The sequence below is a fragment of the Sciurus vulgaris genome (assembly GCF_902686455.1).
Source record: "Sciurus vulgaris genome assembly, chromosome: 5".
Taxonomy (NCBI): Eukaryota; Metazoa; Chordata; class Mammalia; order Rodentia; family Sciuridae; genus Sciurus; species Sciurus vulgaris.
Window position 1 is genome coordinate 100,914,957 of NC_136465.1, and position 20,745 is coordinate 100,935,701.

Sequence of the window (20,745 nt, forward strand, 5' to 3'; positions counted from 1 at the left end):
TTCCAGAGAACAAGTAAGTGTGTACATCAAATTCACATCTTTCTTAAGGGAGATTGTTGGGCCACCTCAGGTTACTGGAAAGCATGTTTTGTGAATATCTGTTTCAAGGAGAAAGAACTTGGTTCCTTCCATTGCTCTGGCAAGCATTTCTTCTTGATTTCCTAACTAGATTCCAACCTCTTAAATTCTCTCTTTGTGAAGCATCTTGTTTTCCAGGCCTCACAGTGGCCTGGAATTAATAATTTCAAGTTTTGTTTCCTATTGAGAGAATTTTTTTATTCTTTTATAGTAAAGAAAACTATGCAATCCCATTGATTTCTTTTTACATAATTCTTCATTTTCCTCATAATGAGGTATACTGAGTATTCTTTCTGGCATTGTGTATGATCATTTTAAGAATTATTTTTCTAATTAACCATAGCTAATTGTTAATGTTGTAAATCTGTCAGGACACATGAGGCAGTGATTTTATTTTCCATGTACATTTTCCTGCTTTTGATTATGTTCCATTGGATCTACTATTACATTACCTAATTATTTGCAGCAGGTAGTTATAATCCTAACTGTGTCAAACTTTTATAATTCCTCATTCTCAACAAACTACTTTGCCACTGGTGATTCACTTCATCTTTATACCATAATGAATGCACAGAACATTGGGTCTCATACACATCCCTGTGTGTATACCCTCATTAACCTCCTAATATGAACATAGTTATCTCACCAACTGGTAAAGAGCAAAATGAAGAAGAGTGATGATCAATCAATCAAAAGCATTCACTTGGTGCTTATGCACCTACACAGTGATGGGATTAGGAGGGCATAACAGTAGGTTACACACCCTTGTTCTCTGAGAATTTAGGATTTTGTTTGTTAAACAGAGCCCAACAGTAAGACACTAAATAATGACTAGGCTCTAATGGCAGCTTTAAATTATACAGGCTAATAAGCTTATAATTAGGCAGAGGAAGTAGACTCTCAGGACATTTTCTGTGAAGATCTTATAGTAAATAAAGAAAGAAATCATTGTTTAGATATGAAAAACAGCATGAGCAAAAATGGAGGCAGAGAGAGTTGAGGTCTTCAGGAGTCTGATATAAAGGCCAACTACCCATGGGCAACCATGAAAGGTCCATTTGGATAAGCAAGATAAGGTCATTGAATTTATGTATTACTTTTTTAATTAAGAAAGTATACCCTGAGTTTCTTTGTCTAAACATCAAAAAGCAATATAAAAGTAAACATAGCAGATTCTCTCCCTAAGAAAGCATCATAGAGCTATGTGTCTGGGCACACATAGAACCAAAATGTTATAATGGCACCTTTGTATAGTCAGATTTTAACAGCCTTCAGTGTGAAGCTCTTAAAAGGTTTGGAATGGACATAAAATGATTGAAGTGACAATGTCTATTTATAAGTGACCTTAGACTCTTCCATTATAAATTTTCTTAAATTTCTTCTTGTTGATGTTTGATATTTCCTGAGTTCCATTATGCCTGAACTACCATATTAGTTTCAAAATTCATAGATGTCTTCCCCTATAGTCTGTCCTATAAATTGTTGCCAAAGTATTTCTTACAACATAACTCATACCCAAGTGACTCTTACAGTGCAAATATTTTTGACAGGACAGCCTTGGAACATCTTAGCCATGGTTTCAAGGCCTCCTTATAATTTTATTCCAGCTAACTCCATCTTCCATTATTTTTCTCCTTCCCTCTTTTCTGATCCAGGTAGCTTACTTGGTTTTCTTGGCAAGACTTCTATGAATTTTCACATAAAATGTTTCTGTCTGGGATGCACATCCTCTTACAGTTGTCATGAATAGTATGTGAATTCCTAGTTTTCTTTATCCTTAGTGTAGTGGAATGTCTCCATGCCTCAGCTGGAAATAATTTCTCTAGGTTTTGAATTTCACATGCTCTTTCACACAGTTGACACTCAAAGTTCCTTATACTGAAGTTGGTATCACACATCTTAGCTCCATATTATATTGTAAATTACAGCTCCTTAGAGTTTTCAGAGTGGAGAGTGTTCAGAATACACTGATTCTACCCTTAAGTAAAGATGTTATTTGAATTAAGTTATTATACAGATGAACAATCAAGACTGATATTAGAAGCATGTTAGTAATGAAGAAATACACAAACACTGGCTGGGTCATTTTGTTGCCTGATGGATGATGACAGGTATATGAAAAGGACATGAAAAGTTGGGAAATGTGACAGTTTCTAGTGATACTAGTAACTTTAAAACCTATCAGAATGTTATTTCAGTTTAGAGATAAATGGAACTTGAAAGAATATGAAGTTGTCATCTGTTGACTCAGCCAAATAAAAGAGAGTCCCAACAGCTGAGCAGAGCTGGGACTAACAAGGCAAGGAAACCAAGTATAAAGTTAAGGTATTTTTTGTGTGTGCATGTGTATGCAAGTAGGTTTGATTTTGCCATATCTCAGGGAAAGTTGGTATTTGAACTGAATAATCCGATTTGTGATAACATACTCTCCATCTCTGTGTCCAAGTGGACTGCATAATGAACTTTGCAATTTCCTCTTCCTCTCCATATAAAGGTAATTTCTGGGATGATGAAGTAATTAATGTAGATGAGGGTTTTTGAGAAGTAGGAATAATCAAGTTTTCTGCAAGGAATTCATTCCAAGGCCAAACAGATTTAGAATCATTCACAATAACCATACACAATTCCAGATTTCTAATTAAGGGGAATGAGCAGGAAGATGCCCCTCTTCTTCAATTGCCAAACTATTTGCTCTCAGAAGATTTTGTAACCAACATCTTCAGTTACAGAAAAACTACCTCTCATTGACTTTAAAACTTAAAATGCATTCTGTCAATCTTGATAAATTTGCATTCTTACTCTTTCAGCTGCACGACTTCAGGCAAACTTTTAAATCTGGACTTCAGTTAACTCACAACTAAGGATAATTAATAATCCTTAAGTCATGCAGGTAGGTGAAGGATTAGAATGAAGGACATATGGGCATAATGACTAAGTTTCAAGTGCTCAAAATAATGTTTTTCTTTTTCCTTTCCCAGCCACCAAAATAAACAAGGGGACTCTAAGAAAACTATGAATTCCTATTGTGTTTTTCCTCTTAGAGAATACCAGATATGTGCAATCTGTTTTTTTTTTAATTGAGATAAAAAGTTTTTTCTGATGTCTTCAATTTCACATAATTACTGAAAAATTTGAACTAAACAGATCTATCTTTGTTGCTAGTATGTTTTATTTCCAGAAGCCAATTCTTCATCCAAAGCCCAATCTTCACATGTTTTCAGTATTTATTCTTTCATTCTCCTCTAGCTAAGAATAATGAGACAAATGGTCTATTTTTAATCATTAGGTAATATTTTAGAGATAGAAGTTTTTCTGAGGCTTCTAAAAACCATTGATTTTCTCAATTTGTATTAATAAAGTTAGTTTTCTTATGTGAGGTATAGGTCAACTAAGAGTTGACAAATTCTGAAAGCTAAACTGACACATATTTCATAGCTGATGTTCATAGAGTAGTCCCCCCACACCCGGCCCTTAATTCTTGTTTTCACACAGTGATCACCCGAGGTCTGGAAATACTGAATGGAAAATTCCAGAAATAAATTATTCATGAGTTCTAAATTGTGCATCCTTCTGAGTAGTGTGATGAAATCTTGTACTATTCTGTTCAATTAGGATGTGAATCATCTCCTTGTCCAGCACATCCATGCTGTATATACTACCTGCCTCCTAATCATTTAGTAGCCATCTTGGTTATCAAATCCACTGTCTCAGTGTTACAGTACTTATGTTCAAGTAACCCTAATAGTTACCTAACACTACCTCATAAAGCCTACAGTTTTCACTTAACTTTATCACATCACATAGGCATTGTGTTATCTCACATCATCATAAGAAGTGTGACTACAATTAGATATTTTAAGAGAGACCATATTCATGTAGTTTTAATTACACTATAATGCAATCATTGTCCTATTTTATTATCAAGTTATTGTTAATCTCTTACTGTGCCTCATTTATGAGTTAAACTGTATCACAGGTATGTGTGCATAGAAAAAGACATAGTTTTTATAAAGCTTTATACTTTCAGATATCCCCTGAAACATCTCCCCTGTGAATCAGTGGGAACTACTATATTTAAAAAATGTTTTGTCATTAAATCAACATTTTTAACTACTATATTTAAAAAATATTTTGTCATTTAATTCAACATTTTAACTACTATATTTAAAAAATGTTTTGCATTTCATTCAACATTTTTATCCTGAAATTTTTGCAGTGATAATAGTAGTGATAATAAGGTAGTGAAAATAAGTAGTAGTGGTAATAAGGAATGACACGAGGTAATTTTAAAGCAGTTAATCTCTCAGTCTCTCTCTCTCTATATATATGTGTTTGTATGTGTTTTATATCCCATGTTTTAGAAAAATCAAATTTACTCCAAGCCATTTTATTTCCATTTATAGAACATGTAGGAAAAAATACATTGGATAATTATTTTATAGGTAAATATTCATTAAAGTTAACATTTACTGGATGGCATTATATAAAAAATCATAAAAAGAAACATTAAAATCACTCTAAATACCACTGTTCAGAAAATGTCAAAATAAAAACTCGTATGAGGCATACCTTGATTGTAAGATTTCAGTAGCACAGGAAAGTGTGACATGGAAAAGACAATTCCATCCATCTTCCTATCCCAAATATCCTTACCTCAGTGGTAACAATTATCCTTACTGATTCCTCTAGAACATATTTCAGAATGGAGTGTTTTTTTTTTTAGACATAAAATCTGCTTTTATGTACACAAAGGATATATTGAATAGTCTATTAATCCCACCAGCAAACATGACCCAGCTTTCACTTTTATAGATTTCTAAACCTGTAAAATCATGTCATGTCAGAAAGCACAGATGCAACCTGCATCTACAGGGATACGAGTTAAGATTAGGAAGTAATCTGGTTAGCTGAAAACCGTCTTAACCTCCCAGTACCACTGAATTTACCCTTGGGTAAAACTAGTTGCTACTTCTAGGAACCAGAGAAAATGCTACTATCATGATGCCATTTGTTTTAAGAATTGATGACTATACTTCAGCCAGGGGATGGGGGAAAGCCTCTTTGACAGTATCTCTTTTTCAGTTAATACAATTTGAATGTGCTCTGGCATTAAAAAAAAAAAAAAAAAAAAAAAAATTCAAGCAAACTGGCTGGCTGATCCTCCCGGATGAGTTAAAGTGCACTTTGTGAAGACAGACTTGCTCCTGGGTGGGTACCCCCGACCTCCCAGTGTGCTCCAATATTAGGCTCCTGTGGAACTGCCCAGCATAAGTTTGGTCTACCTGAGCTCAAATAAACAATGCCACCTTCCACAATTTTGTGTTTATGGTGTAGGTGGTAGATAGTTGTAAGCTAAACGTTAGTCTCTTAGTTGTGATTATGAACCGTTAAATATTTCCTGACCTTTTTTTATTTGCCTCCATATGATTTCAAATGGTTAAGTTTATACTTATTGATTAAAATAAATTGAAAGACTACAGTAGCAGCTATCAACCAGTGATATTTCAAGGGAAAGAGATAAATAATAATCTGTGACATGATTTTACTAATACCTCAAATTCTACCAAGTTCATTCATGGGACTGCTCTTTTTCTCCTTCTCTGATTTCAATTTCTCCTGCCCCTATTTATTCTTTCCTATTCCCTCTTTGTGAAATTATGTGTTTCCTGTGTCTTTCCCATCTCTCCTGTTTCCCACCTAAGTTTTTTACTCTTCTGAAATCACACACAGGCACACAGAGTTTTACATTTTCAATCTTTCCTTACCGGGATGAAGATGTAGGCTCAGTAGTTTGTCTTTGCACACGTGCATGTTTAATTAAATGTTCTTTTAAAGCAGTTTGAACTTCTGCTGGGATATCAGGGGACGTGTGGCTGATTTTTATTGCAGGCTCAATAGCTTTTAGTGCTGGCTTTCCATTTTCTTTAACCTCTTTTTTCTCTTCTGTCTCAAAAACTTCAGTAGGAGCATTTGAAACGCTCTGTGGAAGTGTACTGACGTTCGGAGTCACAGGTTTGCTTTTCCAGCATGGCCAGCACAACTTCCAAAAGACAAAAAGTGAGACAACTAGCAAGGCCAGGCCACAGAAGCTGACAACAACTGCTAACAGGCTGACTGAAATATCTGGAAAAAAAATATAACATAAAGAAATACTAATGAATCTTAAAAAGGCAGATACGGCAAGATCATAAGAGATATTTGAAAAGTTTCATCCCAATTATATGCAGGAAAAGTATGATGTGTATCATTTCCAAAAAAAAAAAAAAAAAAAATGCAAAGGATTCAAGAGTTGCCAAAAAAAGGTTGACAGCTTACAACCAACCTTGGGACCACAACTTTAAACTCTAAAGGGGCAACAACAGGAAATGCTTGTTTGCCTCATCTTTGATCTAAAGACGGACCCTCTCATTCTTCATGCAGAAAATAATTTAAATATCAAGGTAAGCATTTACACTAATTATGAATAGGTTACACTATTAGTTGTATTTTCAAAGTCCTATGTCCTCTCTGATAACTTTGCTCCTAAGTTTTTCACCCTCCTAAGATAACCAGTTTTAGCATTCTGATGATACAGTATTCTTAAAACTTTGAAAACCAAATAGATTTCCTATGAAGGATTTTTTGGATAGATTTCAGTAACCTTATAATTTTCTTTATAACATTGTTTAGCCTCCACATCAAATATAAATCCAATCTCTTCTGTTTCTTTTAAATTAAAATGTTAGAAATATATTATGGGCTGAATAGTGTCTGTCTCCTATGTCTCTCTAAATCTTGAAGTCCTAACCCTTGGTAACTCAGCATATGACTGTATTTGGAGATAGAGCCCTTTGATTAGTAATTAAGGTAAATTGAGGTCATAGGAGTTGGTTCTAATCCAGTGAAACTGCTGTGTTCTATAAGAGGAGAAGGTTAGGAATAATACACATGGAGGGAAAACCACCTGAAGACACAGGGAGAAGGATGGTCATCTACAAGCCAAGGAGAGGACTCAGTGGAGTTCAGCTTTACCAGTCCCTTCTATCTTCAGACTTCTATCCTGCTGTACAAGGAGGGAGTACATTTTTATTTAAGTCATTCAGTTTGGAGTATTTTGGTATGGCAGCTAGTAAAATAATACAGAATAGCTTCTAATTTCCTTTAAACACCACTGTTAAGTCTAGGAGATCCCATTCCTCCCTAGAGGTAACTACTGATACCAAGTGGGTGTGCCTCTCCAGCCCTAGCACTAACAAGCAAAATCTCTCTTATAAAACAATAAGTATAAAAATTATACAATATTCTTTTTTACATAAATAGCTTACTATGTATTTCTTCCTTTGATTTGCTTTACTTTTTATTCACCAGTATTTGAGGTCAAACTTCATACTGATGCATAACATTCCATAGCAATAGTCATGATGAATATTTATGTCCAGGGTTTGGACATAAATATAGCTACAGTGAGCATCCTTGTGTCTTCCCTTCTTTTTTTTTTTATTTTATATTTTTATTTTTTACAGACTGCATTTTGATTCATTGTACACAAATGGGGTACATCATTTCATTTCTGTGGTTGTACACAATGTAGATTCATACCATTTGTCTAATCATGCACGTACATAGGGTAATGATGCCTGTCTCATTCCACATTTTTTCATACCCCACCCCTCTCATTTCCCTCTATGTAATCTAAAGTTCCTCCATCTTTCTCTCACCCTCCCATTCCCTTCTTCTTGTGCATATATTTGTGAGTGTCTTTCTAAAGTAAATATTTTGAAATAGAATTGCTGGGTCATGGGTGGGGCACATTTATAGTTTTAGTACAGCTCTTTCCAAAATGAGTGCCAAAATTGCTGTAACAAAAACATTGTAAGAGTTTACCAGTTCCTACAATTTCACAGGAATATTGTTGTACATTAATGTTCACTAATTCCATGAGGAACTAATACCTTGTTTTAATTTCCGTTTTCTTATTTGGTAAAATAAAATTTGTAGCTAATGGAAATCCATTCAAAAATTGAAACATTTCCAAGTTTTTATTGTTACTTAATTATATGAATAAGAATTAATTTTGACATTCTGTGATACACAGACATTAATTTTTTTTCATTTTCTAGTAGCTTACTAAAACAAATATTGACATTTCTCCTTTATATTCCATTGATGAGGAGGGTAGGACCACATTTCATATTTTATAGTTTATTTTTTTAATTGTCAGCATAAATTGAGGAAAAGAGAAGTATAAAATGAATGTGCTTCCTGATTATTAACTATGGCTAAAAATGGATGAAAAAATAAAATAATGACTTCTGCTATGCTTTAAAAGTGTTCCCTCATGTTGATAGGTTAGAAACATCATCCCCAATGCAGCAGCATTGGTTATTGAAAGCTCTGCCTTCATGAATGGATTATGTGTTATAAGAGTGGGTTAGTTATCAAGAAAGTGGATTTTTACACAAGTGAGGCTAGTCCCCTCTTGGTCTCTGTGTTCTCTTGTACCCTCTTGCCCTGTCACCTTCCACTATGGGGTTACACAACATGAAAGGCCTCCCCTGATACTGGATTTCCTTGCCTTATGAACAGAGGGAAACAGACTTTTTTTTCTTTATAAATTCCCAATCCGTGGTTTTCTTTATACCAACACTAAACAGTCTAAGCTTCATAAATCTTCATGCATTTTCAGCTCTATTTACTTATACCTTTCTGTACATTTTACCTCAATTAACTTCTTGAACGGTTTTTTTCCTGTGCAACTAGAGCCAAAAGCCAAGATGTAAGAAAATTCCAGGACCACATGGGATGGGGGTGGGGGTGTGAGTAGTTTCTCACTGAAAATGTCTTTTTTCTCATGGGATTAGGATTCAGAGAACCTTTTACACTATTCCCACAAATGTTTTATAAAACCCCTCTACCCATTGTTCTCAAGAACTGAATTTGGTATTCATACATTGTTCTCATTTCAGGAGACATCTGTGAGAATCTCTGAACCTACTTCCATTTTCCCTACTTCTAAGAATTTTCTTTCTAAAACTGACATCCTAAAAAATATTTCTAAAAAAGTTTGAACACCTATAATAAAACAATATCAAGTACCCCCAAATATAATTCAAGGAGAAGCACACATCACATTTGTGATAGTCTTCCTACAAATCCACAATCTCAATCTAAATCACGTGAAGAACATCAGACAAACCCAAGTTGAGGGACAATTTACAAAGTACCTGGCAATGGACCTTTATTTTATTTATTTATATGTGGTGCTGAGAATTGAAGCCAGTGCCTCACATGTGCTAGGCAAGTACTCTGCCACTCAGTTACAACCCCAGCCCCATGATTCAAACTTCGATCACTTGGCTAAGTAGTGGCTACCAAATTTCTGTACCTTTCTCTTTTCGTATCCGTAGAGCATTTTTAACCTGTAGAATAACTCTGTAGGTTTCATTAATTTCACTTTACAAATGAGAAAATGTATGATTTTCCATTTTACGATTGAGAAAACTTTTGTATTTTTAGTTAAATCACTGAAAACTCACAGAATATAAATAGATTATCTATTTCATTTAACAAATAAGGAACCAAAGCCCAGAGAGACTTATGGCATGGTCACCACCAGTCAGCCTGTTTAATGTAGAACAAACTAGACTCCAGGTCCCCTGACTTGCAATGAAGAGGCAAACGCATGACTGAAACTTCATTAATGAGAATTAGGCATAAGATGTCTGAATCCTCACTTATAGTCACAGCTCCCTTTCCATAGCTCTGATTGGGGAGGAATCCAATACCTTCAGCCTTGCTGGAAACAACTGTCAAGAAACAGTTGACTAATTCTGTGTGATGTACTATGGCACTGCAACCTTTAACAAGGCAGGTTATAAAACGAGCAGATCAGATATCAAGTGCCAATGTCTCCATATCCTGTATTTCTCCTAGAATACTGCCACCATATGTCCTCCATTGTTTGTGGCTAATTTGGTAGTCTATTTACAGTGTTGTTGCTGATAGCTTCCTACTCTACCACCACAACGCTGAGAAGTTGCTTTAATTAAACTGCCCTCTGGAATTATGCTGACCATTTGAAGGTTTTGGTAGATGAAAATCTAAAACTCAGAGTGGAATGCTTGATTTTGTCATAGGAATCTCATTACCTAGAAGGTTTTTAGGTGTGGTTAACTATGAACTAAAAACCATATAGCTCTAGGGGATGGGGATGTGGCTTAGTTGCCTAGCCATGTGTAAGGCCCTGGGTTTGATCCCCAACATGGCATAAATAAAAGATAAATACCCTCCAAAAAAAAAAAAAAAGCTGACATCCTTCTATCATTTAGAAGATCATGTAATATTTCTTCCAAATCAAGACACTTTTGAAAGTGAAAAGTTGTGCTATCAATGAAGCAAGAGTAGAGAAAAAAATTAAGTCCCTGTCCTGAAATTTGGGATGTACAGTTACTCTCTGAACCTAACATCTTTCCAGGTCTCCCCTGAGCCATCTGGGTCAAATCTAAACTTCATATGACATCCCATAGCATCTTGGAGATTTGATCCCTAGCTATTCATCCAGCTTTATTCTTCTGTCACTTCCTTATCTATATTCCTTTTCTGACCACATATTACTTTCTTATGATTTTTTTGAGGTGGGGGGGCTTTTCATGTAGTACTATGCATTTTATCTTCTTATTTGGTCACCTGACAAATCTGTATTTGTGCTTCATTAATGAGACCTAATAGTACTTATCCCCTGTAGTCCTGTTTTTCTCTTCTATTTTTATGGATTGACATACAATCCTTTTACCCCACTCTTTGGGCATGATGCATTTCAAAGATATTATTGTTTTCTTTTGTATGTGAGATATGTAATATGATACACATTATCTGGGAAAACATCCAGTAATCAGACACAAGACTATATCTGTAATAAAATATAGAAATTCATCAGCCAAGTGGGATCACTGAAAGCCATAAAAAGTATGGTCCTAATTAATAAATTAATGCTGATCCAGGTGAGTTATAGGGGCCAGGTTACTATAATTTACAAACTAAGTTTCAGTTTCTGGAGGTATGGGGTTTTATAATTCTGGATGAGAGATTGTGAAATTCAGATGTTTTTCTTCTCCAAACATTGCCATTCTACCAGCACATTTGTTCCTTGATCCTTCAGAGCAGAAACCAAATTTATTCACCTTTTTATGTTTAGTGTTTAGTGTTTAGTATATAGTTTGTGGACAAACATGCTGACATATATTTTGTGAGTTATTTTAAAAGGCAGACAGCTGGGTGTGAACTTCTAGGTGTCTGGACCAACTAAAATTTGGGTGATTTGGAGGGAATGTACAGAACCCTTCTATCTTGCATGACAAAGTCATTTAGACTGGTTGAAATGTCATCTGCAACACTGTGTGACTTCGGGCAAGTTCTTTAGGTCTTCAGAACCTTGGTAAAGTAAGGGAAGTTGTATTTATTTCATAGAAATGTTGTGATGTTTCAATAAGGAAAGGTATGTAAAAGTTTTGGCATTGTACATTGTACTCAAGTATTAAAAATGAAATCAAGTGTTTAATGTATAGGTTGTTAAGAGTGAATTTTTTCCAACAAACTTTGTTCCACAAAATAAAAAGAATCTATCAAAAGATTAAGTGAGGATTTAAGAGAATTTATAAAGTAACCAAAAATTTTAAATGACATTTTTATGATTGTGATTCAACATTTAACCATGATCTAAAGTGTGCTATGTCATGAATTTGGACTTAAAACTATGGAACCCCAGAAACGTTTTAAGTCAGGTGTTGAAATGGTTGCATATGCATTTCAGAAATAATAGTCTGGCGAAAGAGAAAACAGAAAAGAAGGCAAGGATGGAAAAACTGATTAACTCAGGTGAAAGAATGCTGTGGTTCCAGGGAGGGTTAGAGAAACAGGCAAAAGAGAAGATTCAGAAGAAAATTTGGAAATCAATAGTCTAGTGAAAGAATGTGAAAAAAAAAAAGTTCTAGTGAAGTGTGAAGAAAAAAGGGCAGGATTGTGACTCACTGGTAGAAATGCAGGATGATGAAGAAAGGAAGACCACGATTTTGGTTTTGGCTGAAGTACTTGTGATCATGCAAATAGAAATTTGAGTAGGCTGTTGGTCATGCAGGACTGCAACTCAGACAAGAATGAAAGAAAGGCTTCCTGAAATAGTGGGATCTGAGTCCATGGAAGAGAAAAGTTCCTCAGTAGAGTCATGAGTCCACCAATATTTAAAGAAAAAGAACTTTAGGGAACAAGAAACCTGAATAAAAGACTGGGTAAGAGTAGAGAGATATGAAATAAAAATCATGTCAGGGGTTTTCGTAGTACCTAGGAGAAGAATATTTTAAGAATAGTCACCAGTGTAAAAAGTTAAAATAAGTTCATTTGAAACAAAGGTTGACAAATTACCATTAATATTAATAAGTAGGTCTTTAGCAAATTTGATGAGACCAATACAGCAGACTATGCTAACCACATTAATGTGTTTTAAGAAAAGAATGGAAGTCTGTGAGCACAAATAATACCTTTAAGAAATTGTACTTAGGAAAAGAGAGAGGGGACAAAAACTGGAGTAGCACACAGAGTTGATCATGGTATTTTTATTAGGATGTACAACACTTCAGCATGCTTAAAACCAGTGAAAAGGAATCAGTAGACAGAAGAGAAAGTTGAGTGGAGTAATTAAAAGCAAAGTCCCACAAAAGGTGATAACGGATGGAGTCTGAGAGAAAGGTGAAAGAATGGGATCACTTCTTCCTTTGTAAGAAAAGGAATTGGTTCTGGATGCTGATCAGTTTGTCTTGGGGCAAGAAGTCAAGGGAATTCTTATTTGTAAATAGTATGTTTCTCTCCAAAGAGGGAGTTAGAGAGTAAACTGACAATTATTTGTTACATTTGGGGATAATTTTGGTGTGTTAGTTAGCTTTTTGTCACTGTGACCAAAATACCTGAGACAGACAATATGGAGAGGAAAAATTTATTTTGGGTTCATAGTTTCAGAGGTTTCAGTCCTGTGTCCTGCAGCCCCTTTGCTTTTGGGGCCTGTGGCAAGACAGAACATAGTGGAGAGGCTCTATGGCGGAAAGTTGCTTATCTCATGGCAGCCAGGAAGGGCAGGGGCAAGATATAGTCCCTAAGAGCATGCTCTCTGTGACCTACCTCCTCCAACCATGCCTGCAGTCCCCACAATTTCCAGTAGTCCTCTCAGTTATCAGTGGATTAATCCACTGATGAGGTCAGAGTCCTCATGAACTAATCACTTTTCCAAAGCTCCACGTCTGGGCATTACTGCACTGAGAACAAAGACTTCCCAACATTAGCCTTTGGGGGACACTTCGGATCCCAAACCATAACATTTGGAGTATTTAGAGAATAAGAAAATTTTGAAACAGGATCTACAAAGAACAGGAGCAAATTGAGGGGCTGGGGTTGTGGCTCAGTGGTAGAGCACTTGCCTAGCACGTGTGAGACACTGGGTTTGATCCTCAGCACTAAATAAAAATAAAGCTATTGTGTCCATGTACAACTAAAAAATATTTTAAAAAATAAATAAAATTGAATAGAACAATGTAAGATGTCCAGTTAGAATATAGAGTTGAAATTGGAACCTATTACGAGTGATATTAGTCTACCTGATTTTAAAATATCCTAAATGCTCAGTTGCTTTGATGTAGAAAAAGAGAGCCAGTTGTATGTATCCATGAATGAGGATTCTGATTGGTTTTTCCTGGAGAATGTAATAAACCCCAATTGAAAGTGACTGCAATGATGAAATGAGGCACCCCGAGTTTAATGTCCTACTTATCGACAGGGAACTCACTGGCAAGTAGGAAAGTAAGTATGAAGGAGAAAGATTCATGAACTGGCATTTCTGATGAGAAAGATGAACACGTAGGAGCTTTTCTTTGTGGATTGGAATACTTGAAATGATAATTCTAACATAGTATTGTCTGCCATAATGACATGTGTTTCAGCATCATTATAAAAGGAAAAGAGGTAAGGTAGAGAAGAGACCACTGGAGGAAAGGGGTCCACACTGGGAAGCCAGGGTGATGAATATGAATGGCTCTCCTTTGCCACATGGACTCCTAAGTTACCCATGACAATGGGCAAACTTGATGACTGAGCTCTCTCTAGCTTAAATTTTCAGTGTCTCCAGATAATTAAAAAGAATCCATTACATGATATGCATCCTATTATATCTTGGTAAGATTAGGAGTTAACGAAATTTACAGAAATTAGATTAGGCTGTGAGATAATAAGGTTTAAAATTACTCAAACTCTAGTTTGATTACACTCATTTGCATAAACATTTCTCTACCACTGTGTATTTACTTATCTACTTATCTGTCTCTTTGTCTGAATATACATCTCTATCTTATTTTAACTGTGAACATTTTACCCTTCTACCATGTCTTAATACGGCAAAATGAAGCAACAGAGTTCTGAAAAACTGACAAAAGATTATTCTCATTAGAAAACAGAGTAAAGCCCCCAAATGCTAATTCCCCTGAAACATTTAGTTAAGCAGAACTTTGCCAAAGTCTATATAACCAAGCCATAACATTTGCATCATCTCACTCACTGTGGCTCGTCAACACTGTTAAATCCAACTACTATCACTATGGGCCTGGTCATGATCAGGAAGAAAAACACACAACAGTTGTCATGATCTTAATTCTAGTCACCACTGCCTCAGTTCACACTCTTTTTATGTGTCTTTCTGTATTGTTACTTTTTAATTTTAACATTCTAGTTATCTTTAATGTTTTAAATTGCTTGAAAATCTTATTTCACATAATAAGAAATTATAACTTAGTTGATGATACGTCAAGTCTTTTGTTTCATTGGTTGCTCCTCATGATGGCCTGAGCACAGACCACATAGAACCATATTGTAGAGAAAGGGGAGGAATAAACTCAAATCAGCTGCTGTCATTCAAAGAAAGTTGAGAAAACCACCTCTGTGGTGAAGAATGTGGGGTTATCTCTGAAGTTGTTTGTACTGTTCATATGCTATGACAATTATAATAGGTCAGAGCTGATTTCTATAACAAGGGATAAAATTAATAGTGACTTAAAAAAGATAGTTATTCTCTCATGTAGAGGAGACTGCCCCAAAATAAGCAGGCCAGGGCAGACATATCAACTCCAAGGTGTCTGGATTCCTGATTTCTTCCACATTTTTGCTCTGCTATTCAAAGATCTTTGCTCTTTTTTATTTTTAATAATTTTTTGGTTGTAGGTGGACACAATACCTTTATTTTATTTACTTGTTTTTATGTGGTGCTGAGGATCAAACCCAGTGCCTCACACATACTAGGCAAGTGCTCTATCGCTGAGCCACAACTCCAGCCCAATTGCTTTTCAAAAGTCAAATATTGAGAGTCACCCTGTCCACATTTCTGACAGTTGGATGGAGGAAGAACATCAAGGGGGAAAGGAAGGCAGGCGAGGATATATCATTTCATTTTCAAGGATTCCATCTTAAAGTTGTGCATGCATCCTTGCCACTAACCTTTCTACAATTCTATGGTCAGAACTTAGCCATATGACCATATCACATACCCAACCAAAAATAAGGGATCCTATTTCTGTGAAGCAGAGGGAGAATGAATACTGGGAAGTCACAAGCAGTCTCTTCCTCATCTTCAAATGTGATACATAATAAGCAAACAACACACTTATCCTTGCAATGATACCACTTTTAAATTCCATTTTAATTTTTTTGCCCTTCTTCTTTCTCTTAAATTCTAGTAAATTATAAATAACTTTGTATAAACACCATATTTGATTGATTATAAAATATATATTTAAAGATATTTCATGTTTGTGAAATAAGAAGGTATCAGTATTAATGGTTTAATACAGTTGCTAATAGGCAGACAGTAATTGTGGCATAATTTTCACTCTTTGTTTATGTATGTGCTAACGCCAAAGAATTGGCAACAAAATTCATATAATAGCCTAAGTGGTTTGTAAGAACTATTGGAGAAACTAGTAAAGCAACCACTTAACTCTCAGAAGTCAAATTTTTATTGGTAACTGTTGGGAAAAGCCGTGAATCAGATGAATTTGCCAACATTGCCCACATTCCACAGTATTGAACAGGAAGATTTAGAACACAACAACAATTGTCTATCTATCTTTGATGGATTCTATTAGGAAAAACATGCATCACTAACATTCTTGATGGCATAGAATCTGGTACTGAATAAAAAAACAAAGGCACTATCAATTCTGGATCAAAAATCCATTCAGAAGAATCAGACCCAGAATTTTAGTTTTAAAATTATTTTAACCTATTTATTTCATGTTTTCCTTTTTATGATCTTGCATATGTAATATGATTTTAAATATCTCTAAGTTTTAAAGAGATAATTCTGTAGTATGAAATAAAAATCCTATGTGATAATAGAATACTGTGCTTTAATTTAATTGTCAACGTTCTCTTTACTTTCTTGGTGCTACATCAAATAATGGTGCTGTATCAAATAATCTTAAAATCAATGGCATCTTAGATTCAAATATGTTTACCAGTATGGTATTCAAAGTTTCAAATTTAATTTAAAATCTTTATGAATTCTCATAATTATGTAAATAATTTATAATCTGTGATTATATATTACACATTTACATGAACTAAAATTACATGGATTATCATACACTTAATCAGTGGCATCAGTACAGTTCAATGCCTGGCACAGTGACTTTTACACAGAAACTGCTTAAAAATATTTGTTGAATAAAATCATAAGGTTAAGATTGTCTTTCAGATATATTAACAACTCCTACTGTAACATTAAAAATGATAATAAGCTTCAGAATATTTTGTCCATCATTCCTATAATTCTGTAAGTACTTAAACAGAAGTAAGGGAATCATGAATATTGAAGACAAAGCTGTAACTCTTGTTTGAAGAAGATAATTTTTTAGTTTGAACAAACTGACATTCACAAACTTCAAAGTTGACAGTAATATTCCCTATTCAACAGCAAAATAATAAATAACACAATAGGCTATAACATATTTCAAGACCCACCTGAAGGGGAAAAATTACCAATATTATCTCCTTTGTACCTCCTACCCCCAGATGATCCACACTTCTGACTCCAAGCCCAGCACAGCACATTTTCTTTCTGTCTCTCTTCTCTCTCTCTCTCTCTCTCTCTCTCTCTCTCTCTCTCTCTCTCTCTCTCTCACACACACACACACACACACACACACACACACACGCACACACACGCACAAGGTAGGGAATGGTTTTAGGACCCGCCAAAAATACCCAAATCCATAGCTGCTTAAATCCCTCAGGTCAATGTAAAATAGTACTTCTATATATGCAACATCATCTCTGTATTACTTATAATGCCTAATCCAATTTAAAAGTTGTGTTGTTTGGGGAATAATAAGAAAAGTCTGCACATGTTCATTATGGATGGATTTTTTTCCCCAAATTTTCCATCCATACTTGGTTGAATCTATTGATGTGGAACCCGCTGACATACAGGGATTTCTTTCTTTCTTTTTTTTTTTTTTTTGTGTGTGTGATTTATATAATATATTCATATATATTTTCCTAGTAATCTGAGTCGTATTAATTCCAGTTCTTATAGTTTCAGTGGTACTGAAGATAAATGAAGCAAAATAAATCTACCTTGTTAACAATAAGAAGAAGCTATCTCTGTAGTCAGGGATTATGCTTCTCAACTTGGTCAGTGTTGGTTATTAAAAAAAAAAAAAAGGAAAGTGGCATTGTACAAGTTAAAAATGAGACAATGTGATTTATTGACCTTTAATAATAACATTAACAGAAGGTCCAGTTTCTTTGATGTGTTCATATTAATTATGCTTTGGGATTTTGAATAGACGACTTTCAGTTCTTTTCCATTGTCATGTTGTTTCCAATGCCTCACAATAATGAATTTTAATTATAATATGGACTGTTAGTTACTTACCTTGTTCAAAATATGGCAGGAACATATTACAAATGAGACTTTGATGTATTTTTTTCCTAATGAAAAATTAGCAAAAACAATTTAACTATTTGTTTCAATATCTGTTTTCATTATAGGCTTTTTTATGAATACATAAAAGGACTACATTTGAAATTATTAATCCAAAGCTGTGCATTTCAAACACACAAAAAGCTTTTACATAATTTTCTTGTTGATACAAATAAATTCTATTTGGCCAAGATTATGAGTAAACAAATATCCATGTGCATTTAAGTGCATATATGTGCACATATTCACATAAGAAAAATGAATAATGTTGTGTGTTATATTTGGATGATAGCAAATGCAGTAAAAAGAAAGGGTCAGTAACGGCAAATTGAGAGATTTTTGTGGACACGTTCTAGTATTTTCTTAATTATAGACAACAGTATAATAATAGGTAAGACTCTCTCCTTGCAAGGATTTGTTCCAGTGCCCTAAGGCAGCAAGAATGCCCTGAGTCTCCTCTTTCTTTTTCTTTTCTTTATGTAACTTAGGCTGGTATCTAAGGAGCCCTGAGTTCTTATCCTCATGTCATCACTAACCAATTGTGATTTGGGGGGAAGTCATATATTTTTCCTTGCCTTGATTTTCATATCTGCAAAATGATGATTCCCAGTTCTGGATGGAATGACTAATGGCAATTCAAATGATGATATAGTTAATTTTTCCATGATACTTTACGAACTACATGCTTTCTTTTACTGTTGTAAATACATATGTATACACACATACATACATGCAGATGGTCCGGACTTATGCAATTCTTCTGTGGTGCACAGTGTATGGTAGAAACGATACTTTGAATTTTGATTCTGACCTTATCCCAAACTAGCAATATGTGGCCAATACTCTTGTGTTGCCCAGCCATAGGCTGAAGTAAGTGATCTGACCACATTTAAGATAGGTACAGTAAGCTATAACATTTAGTGGGTTAGGTATTAACTCTATTTTAGACTTACATTTTCAATTTATGGTGGTTTATCAGGACATAATCCCATCATAAGTCAAGGAGCATCTAGAATAAACAGATATTCCCCCTTTCCTAGAACTTCAGTAAACTCAGTCTATTTACTGTGTAACACTTACGAATTTAGCTATGGACTCACAGTTGTAACTGAACACACTCTGGGGAAATCAATGGACATCCATTTTGTGTTCATTTGCTTTTTCATGAGTATGTTGCTCATTATATTCTAGCTTTTAAATGGGTTAAGTGCTGTAATTCCTGTCATTATCATGGACTAAATTTCTTGTAGACCTATCTATAATATTGTATTAGACACTGGAGGCACAAAGATATAGGTATACACAGTATTATTTCACAAGGTATTTGGAAATTATTAAATAAAATTCATTAATTTACAAATAGGAGGTTGTTTTATTCATTCAACAAATATTTATTGAATTTCTAGTATGTAATACAGATCACTGCAAATTAATTAAGCAAACCCTTGCCCTCAAAAACCTTACATTCTAGTGTCTTAAAAGTGTATATCATTAGTAGATAAATTTAGATCAGGAAGAACCTAATTAATCTTACAAAAATGTAATTTTAATTATCATTGGGAATTCTATTAAAATTTATGGTACTGTTTGTCTTCTTCCAAAATTTTGTAAAACAAAATTTATAAATGAATGCAGATGCACCTCCAAAAAGATGGACTTTCTTTATAAAAGCAAAATTTTACAACGATGATTAAAATTTAAGAAAAATGTGATTAAGATGAAAAGGATAACTATATAAAATCACTATCATAGCAATCAGATTTCAGAGATTCCCTAGCTCAGCAAAAGAGGAAATACAGATCTTAATACAAGAATAAAGGGCAAAAGAAAAATTACTTCAATATTGACAAATATCCATATCCCATAATGAAGGGAAAATGGTTGTTTGCTTAAACCTGCTGGGCCTTCAAAGATGGTCTTCCATTTGTCTCTGGAGTCAACTGAGACCAAGTGCAATGTGTATTAATAATCATGTAACAATGAGACAAGAAGTGGTAAAAGTTGGCCATTTTTTAGTGGAGTGATGATATTGAAGAAAGAAAAAGGATCCTTTAATGCATCCCTCGTCACATGGATACATTGAGCTTCAATTTTGTTTCTTTCCAGATCTGTAAGTCTCAAGGTAAAATTTCCACTTATAAATGTTTCTAAACTGTAATTCTTTTGACCCATCAGTAGGATGTGCAAAACCTAGACTTAACTGTGATACAAAAATGATAACTCAAGTGAATAGTTGTTTTGTGTTTGTTAAGTAAACCTATTAAGTCTCCCTACTCATTTTAAGTCCTTATTATGGTTTCAGAGAAAAATCATGGTGCAATTTTAAGAACTTGTATTTTGCTATCTCTTTTTTTTTAGTGATGAAGTGCTTCAATGAAATTCATTGCTATATACCTTCTCATTATCCTCACCTGTAAGAAAGTGAAGAATATACGTATGAACTTATAAAAATTTGTCTAAATTTTTGTTTTAGGATCTTAGTCCCAAATTAAAATACCATAAAAATGCAAAACTGAAATACTGATGAATTAAATGCTTATTTAATATTATGTAAAGTTTAGGTCTATGCAACTATTATGTGTGAGTGTGAACCTAAGTAGGTTTGATTTGCTGTGGTTTTATGAGGCCTATCTTTCAAGCAGAAATGTTTTCTTGAATCTGATAAACATTTCATT

General features: G+C 34.4%; 1 protein-coding gene and 1 long non-coding RNA gene across 2 annotated transcripts in view; one reads left to right on the top strand and one right to left on the bottom strand.

Moving 5' to 3' along the window:
- The window catches only part of LOC306660865, a 53,392-nt gene that overhangs the window by 30,873 nt on the left and 1,774 nt on the right, over nt 1-20,745 (top strand). The window lies entirely within an intron of this gene.
- The window catches only part of SYT10 (synaptotagmin 10), a 52,900-nt gene that overhangs the window by 28,966 nt on the left and 3,189 nt on the right, over nt 1-20,745 (bottom strand). Inside the window, exon 2 of the mRNA XM_079139389.1 lies at nt 5,844-6,201. Coding sequence (XP_078995515.1) covers nt 5,844-6,201 — 358 coding nt within the window. The remainder of the gene's footprint in view (nt 1-5,843; nt 6,202-20,745) is intronic.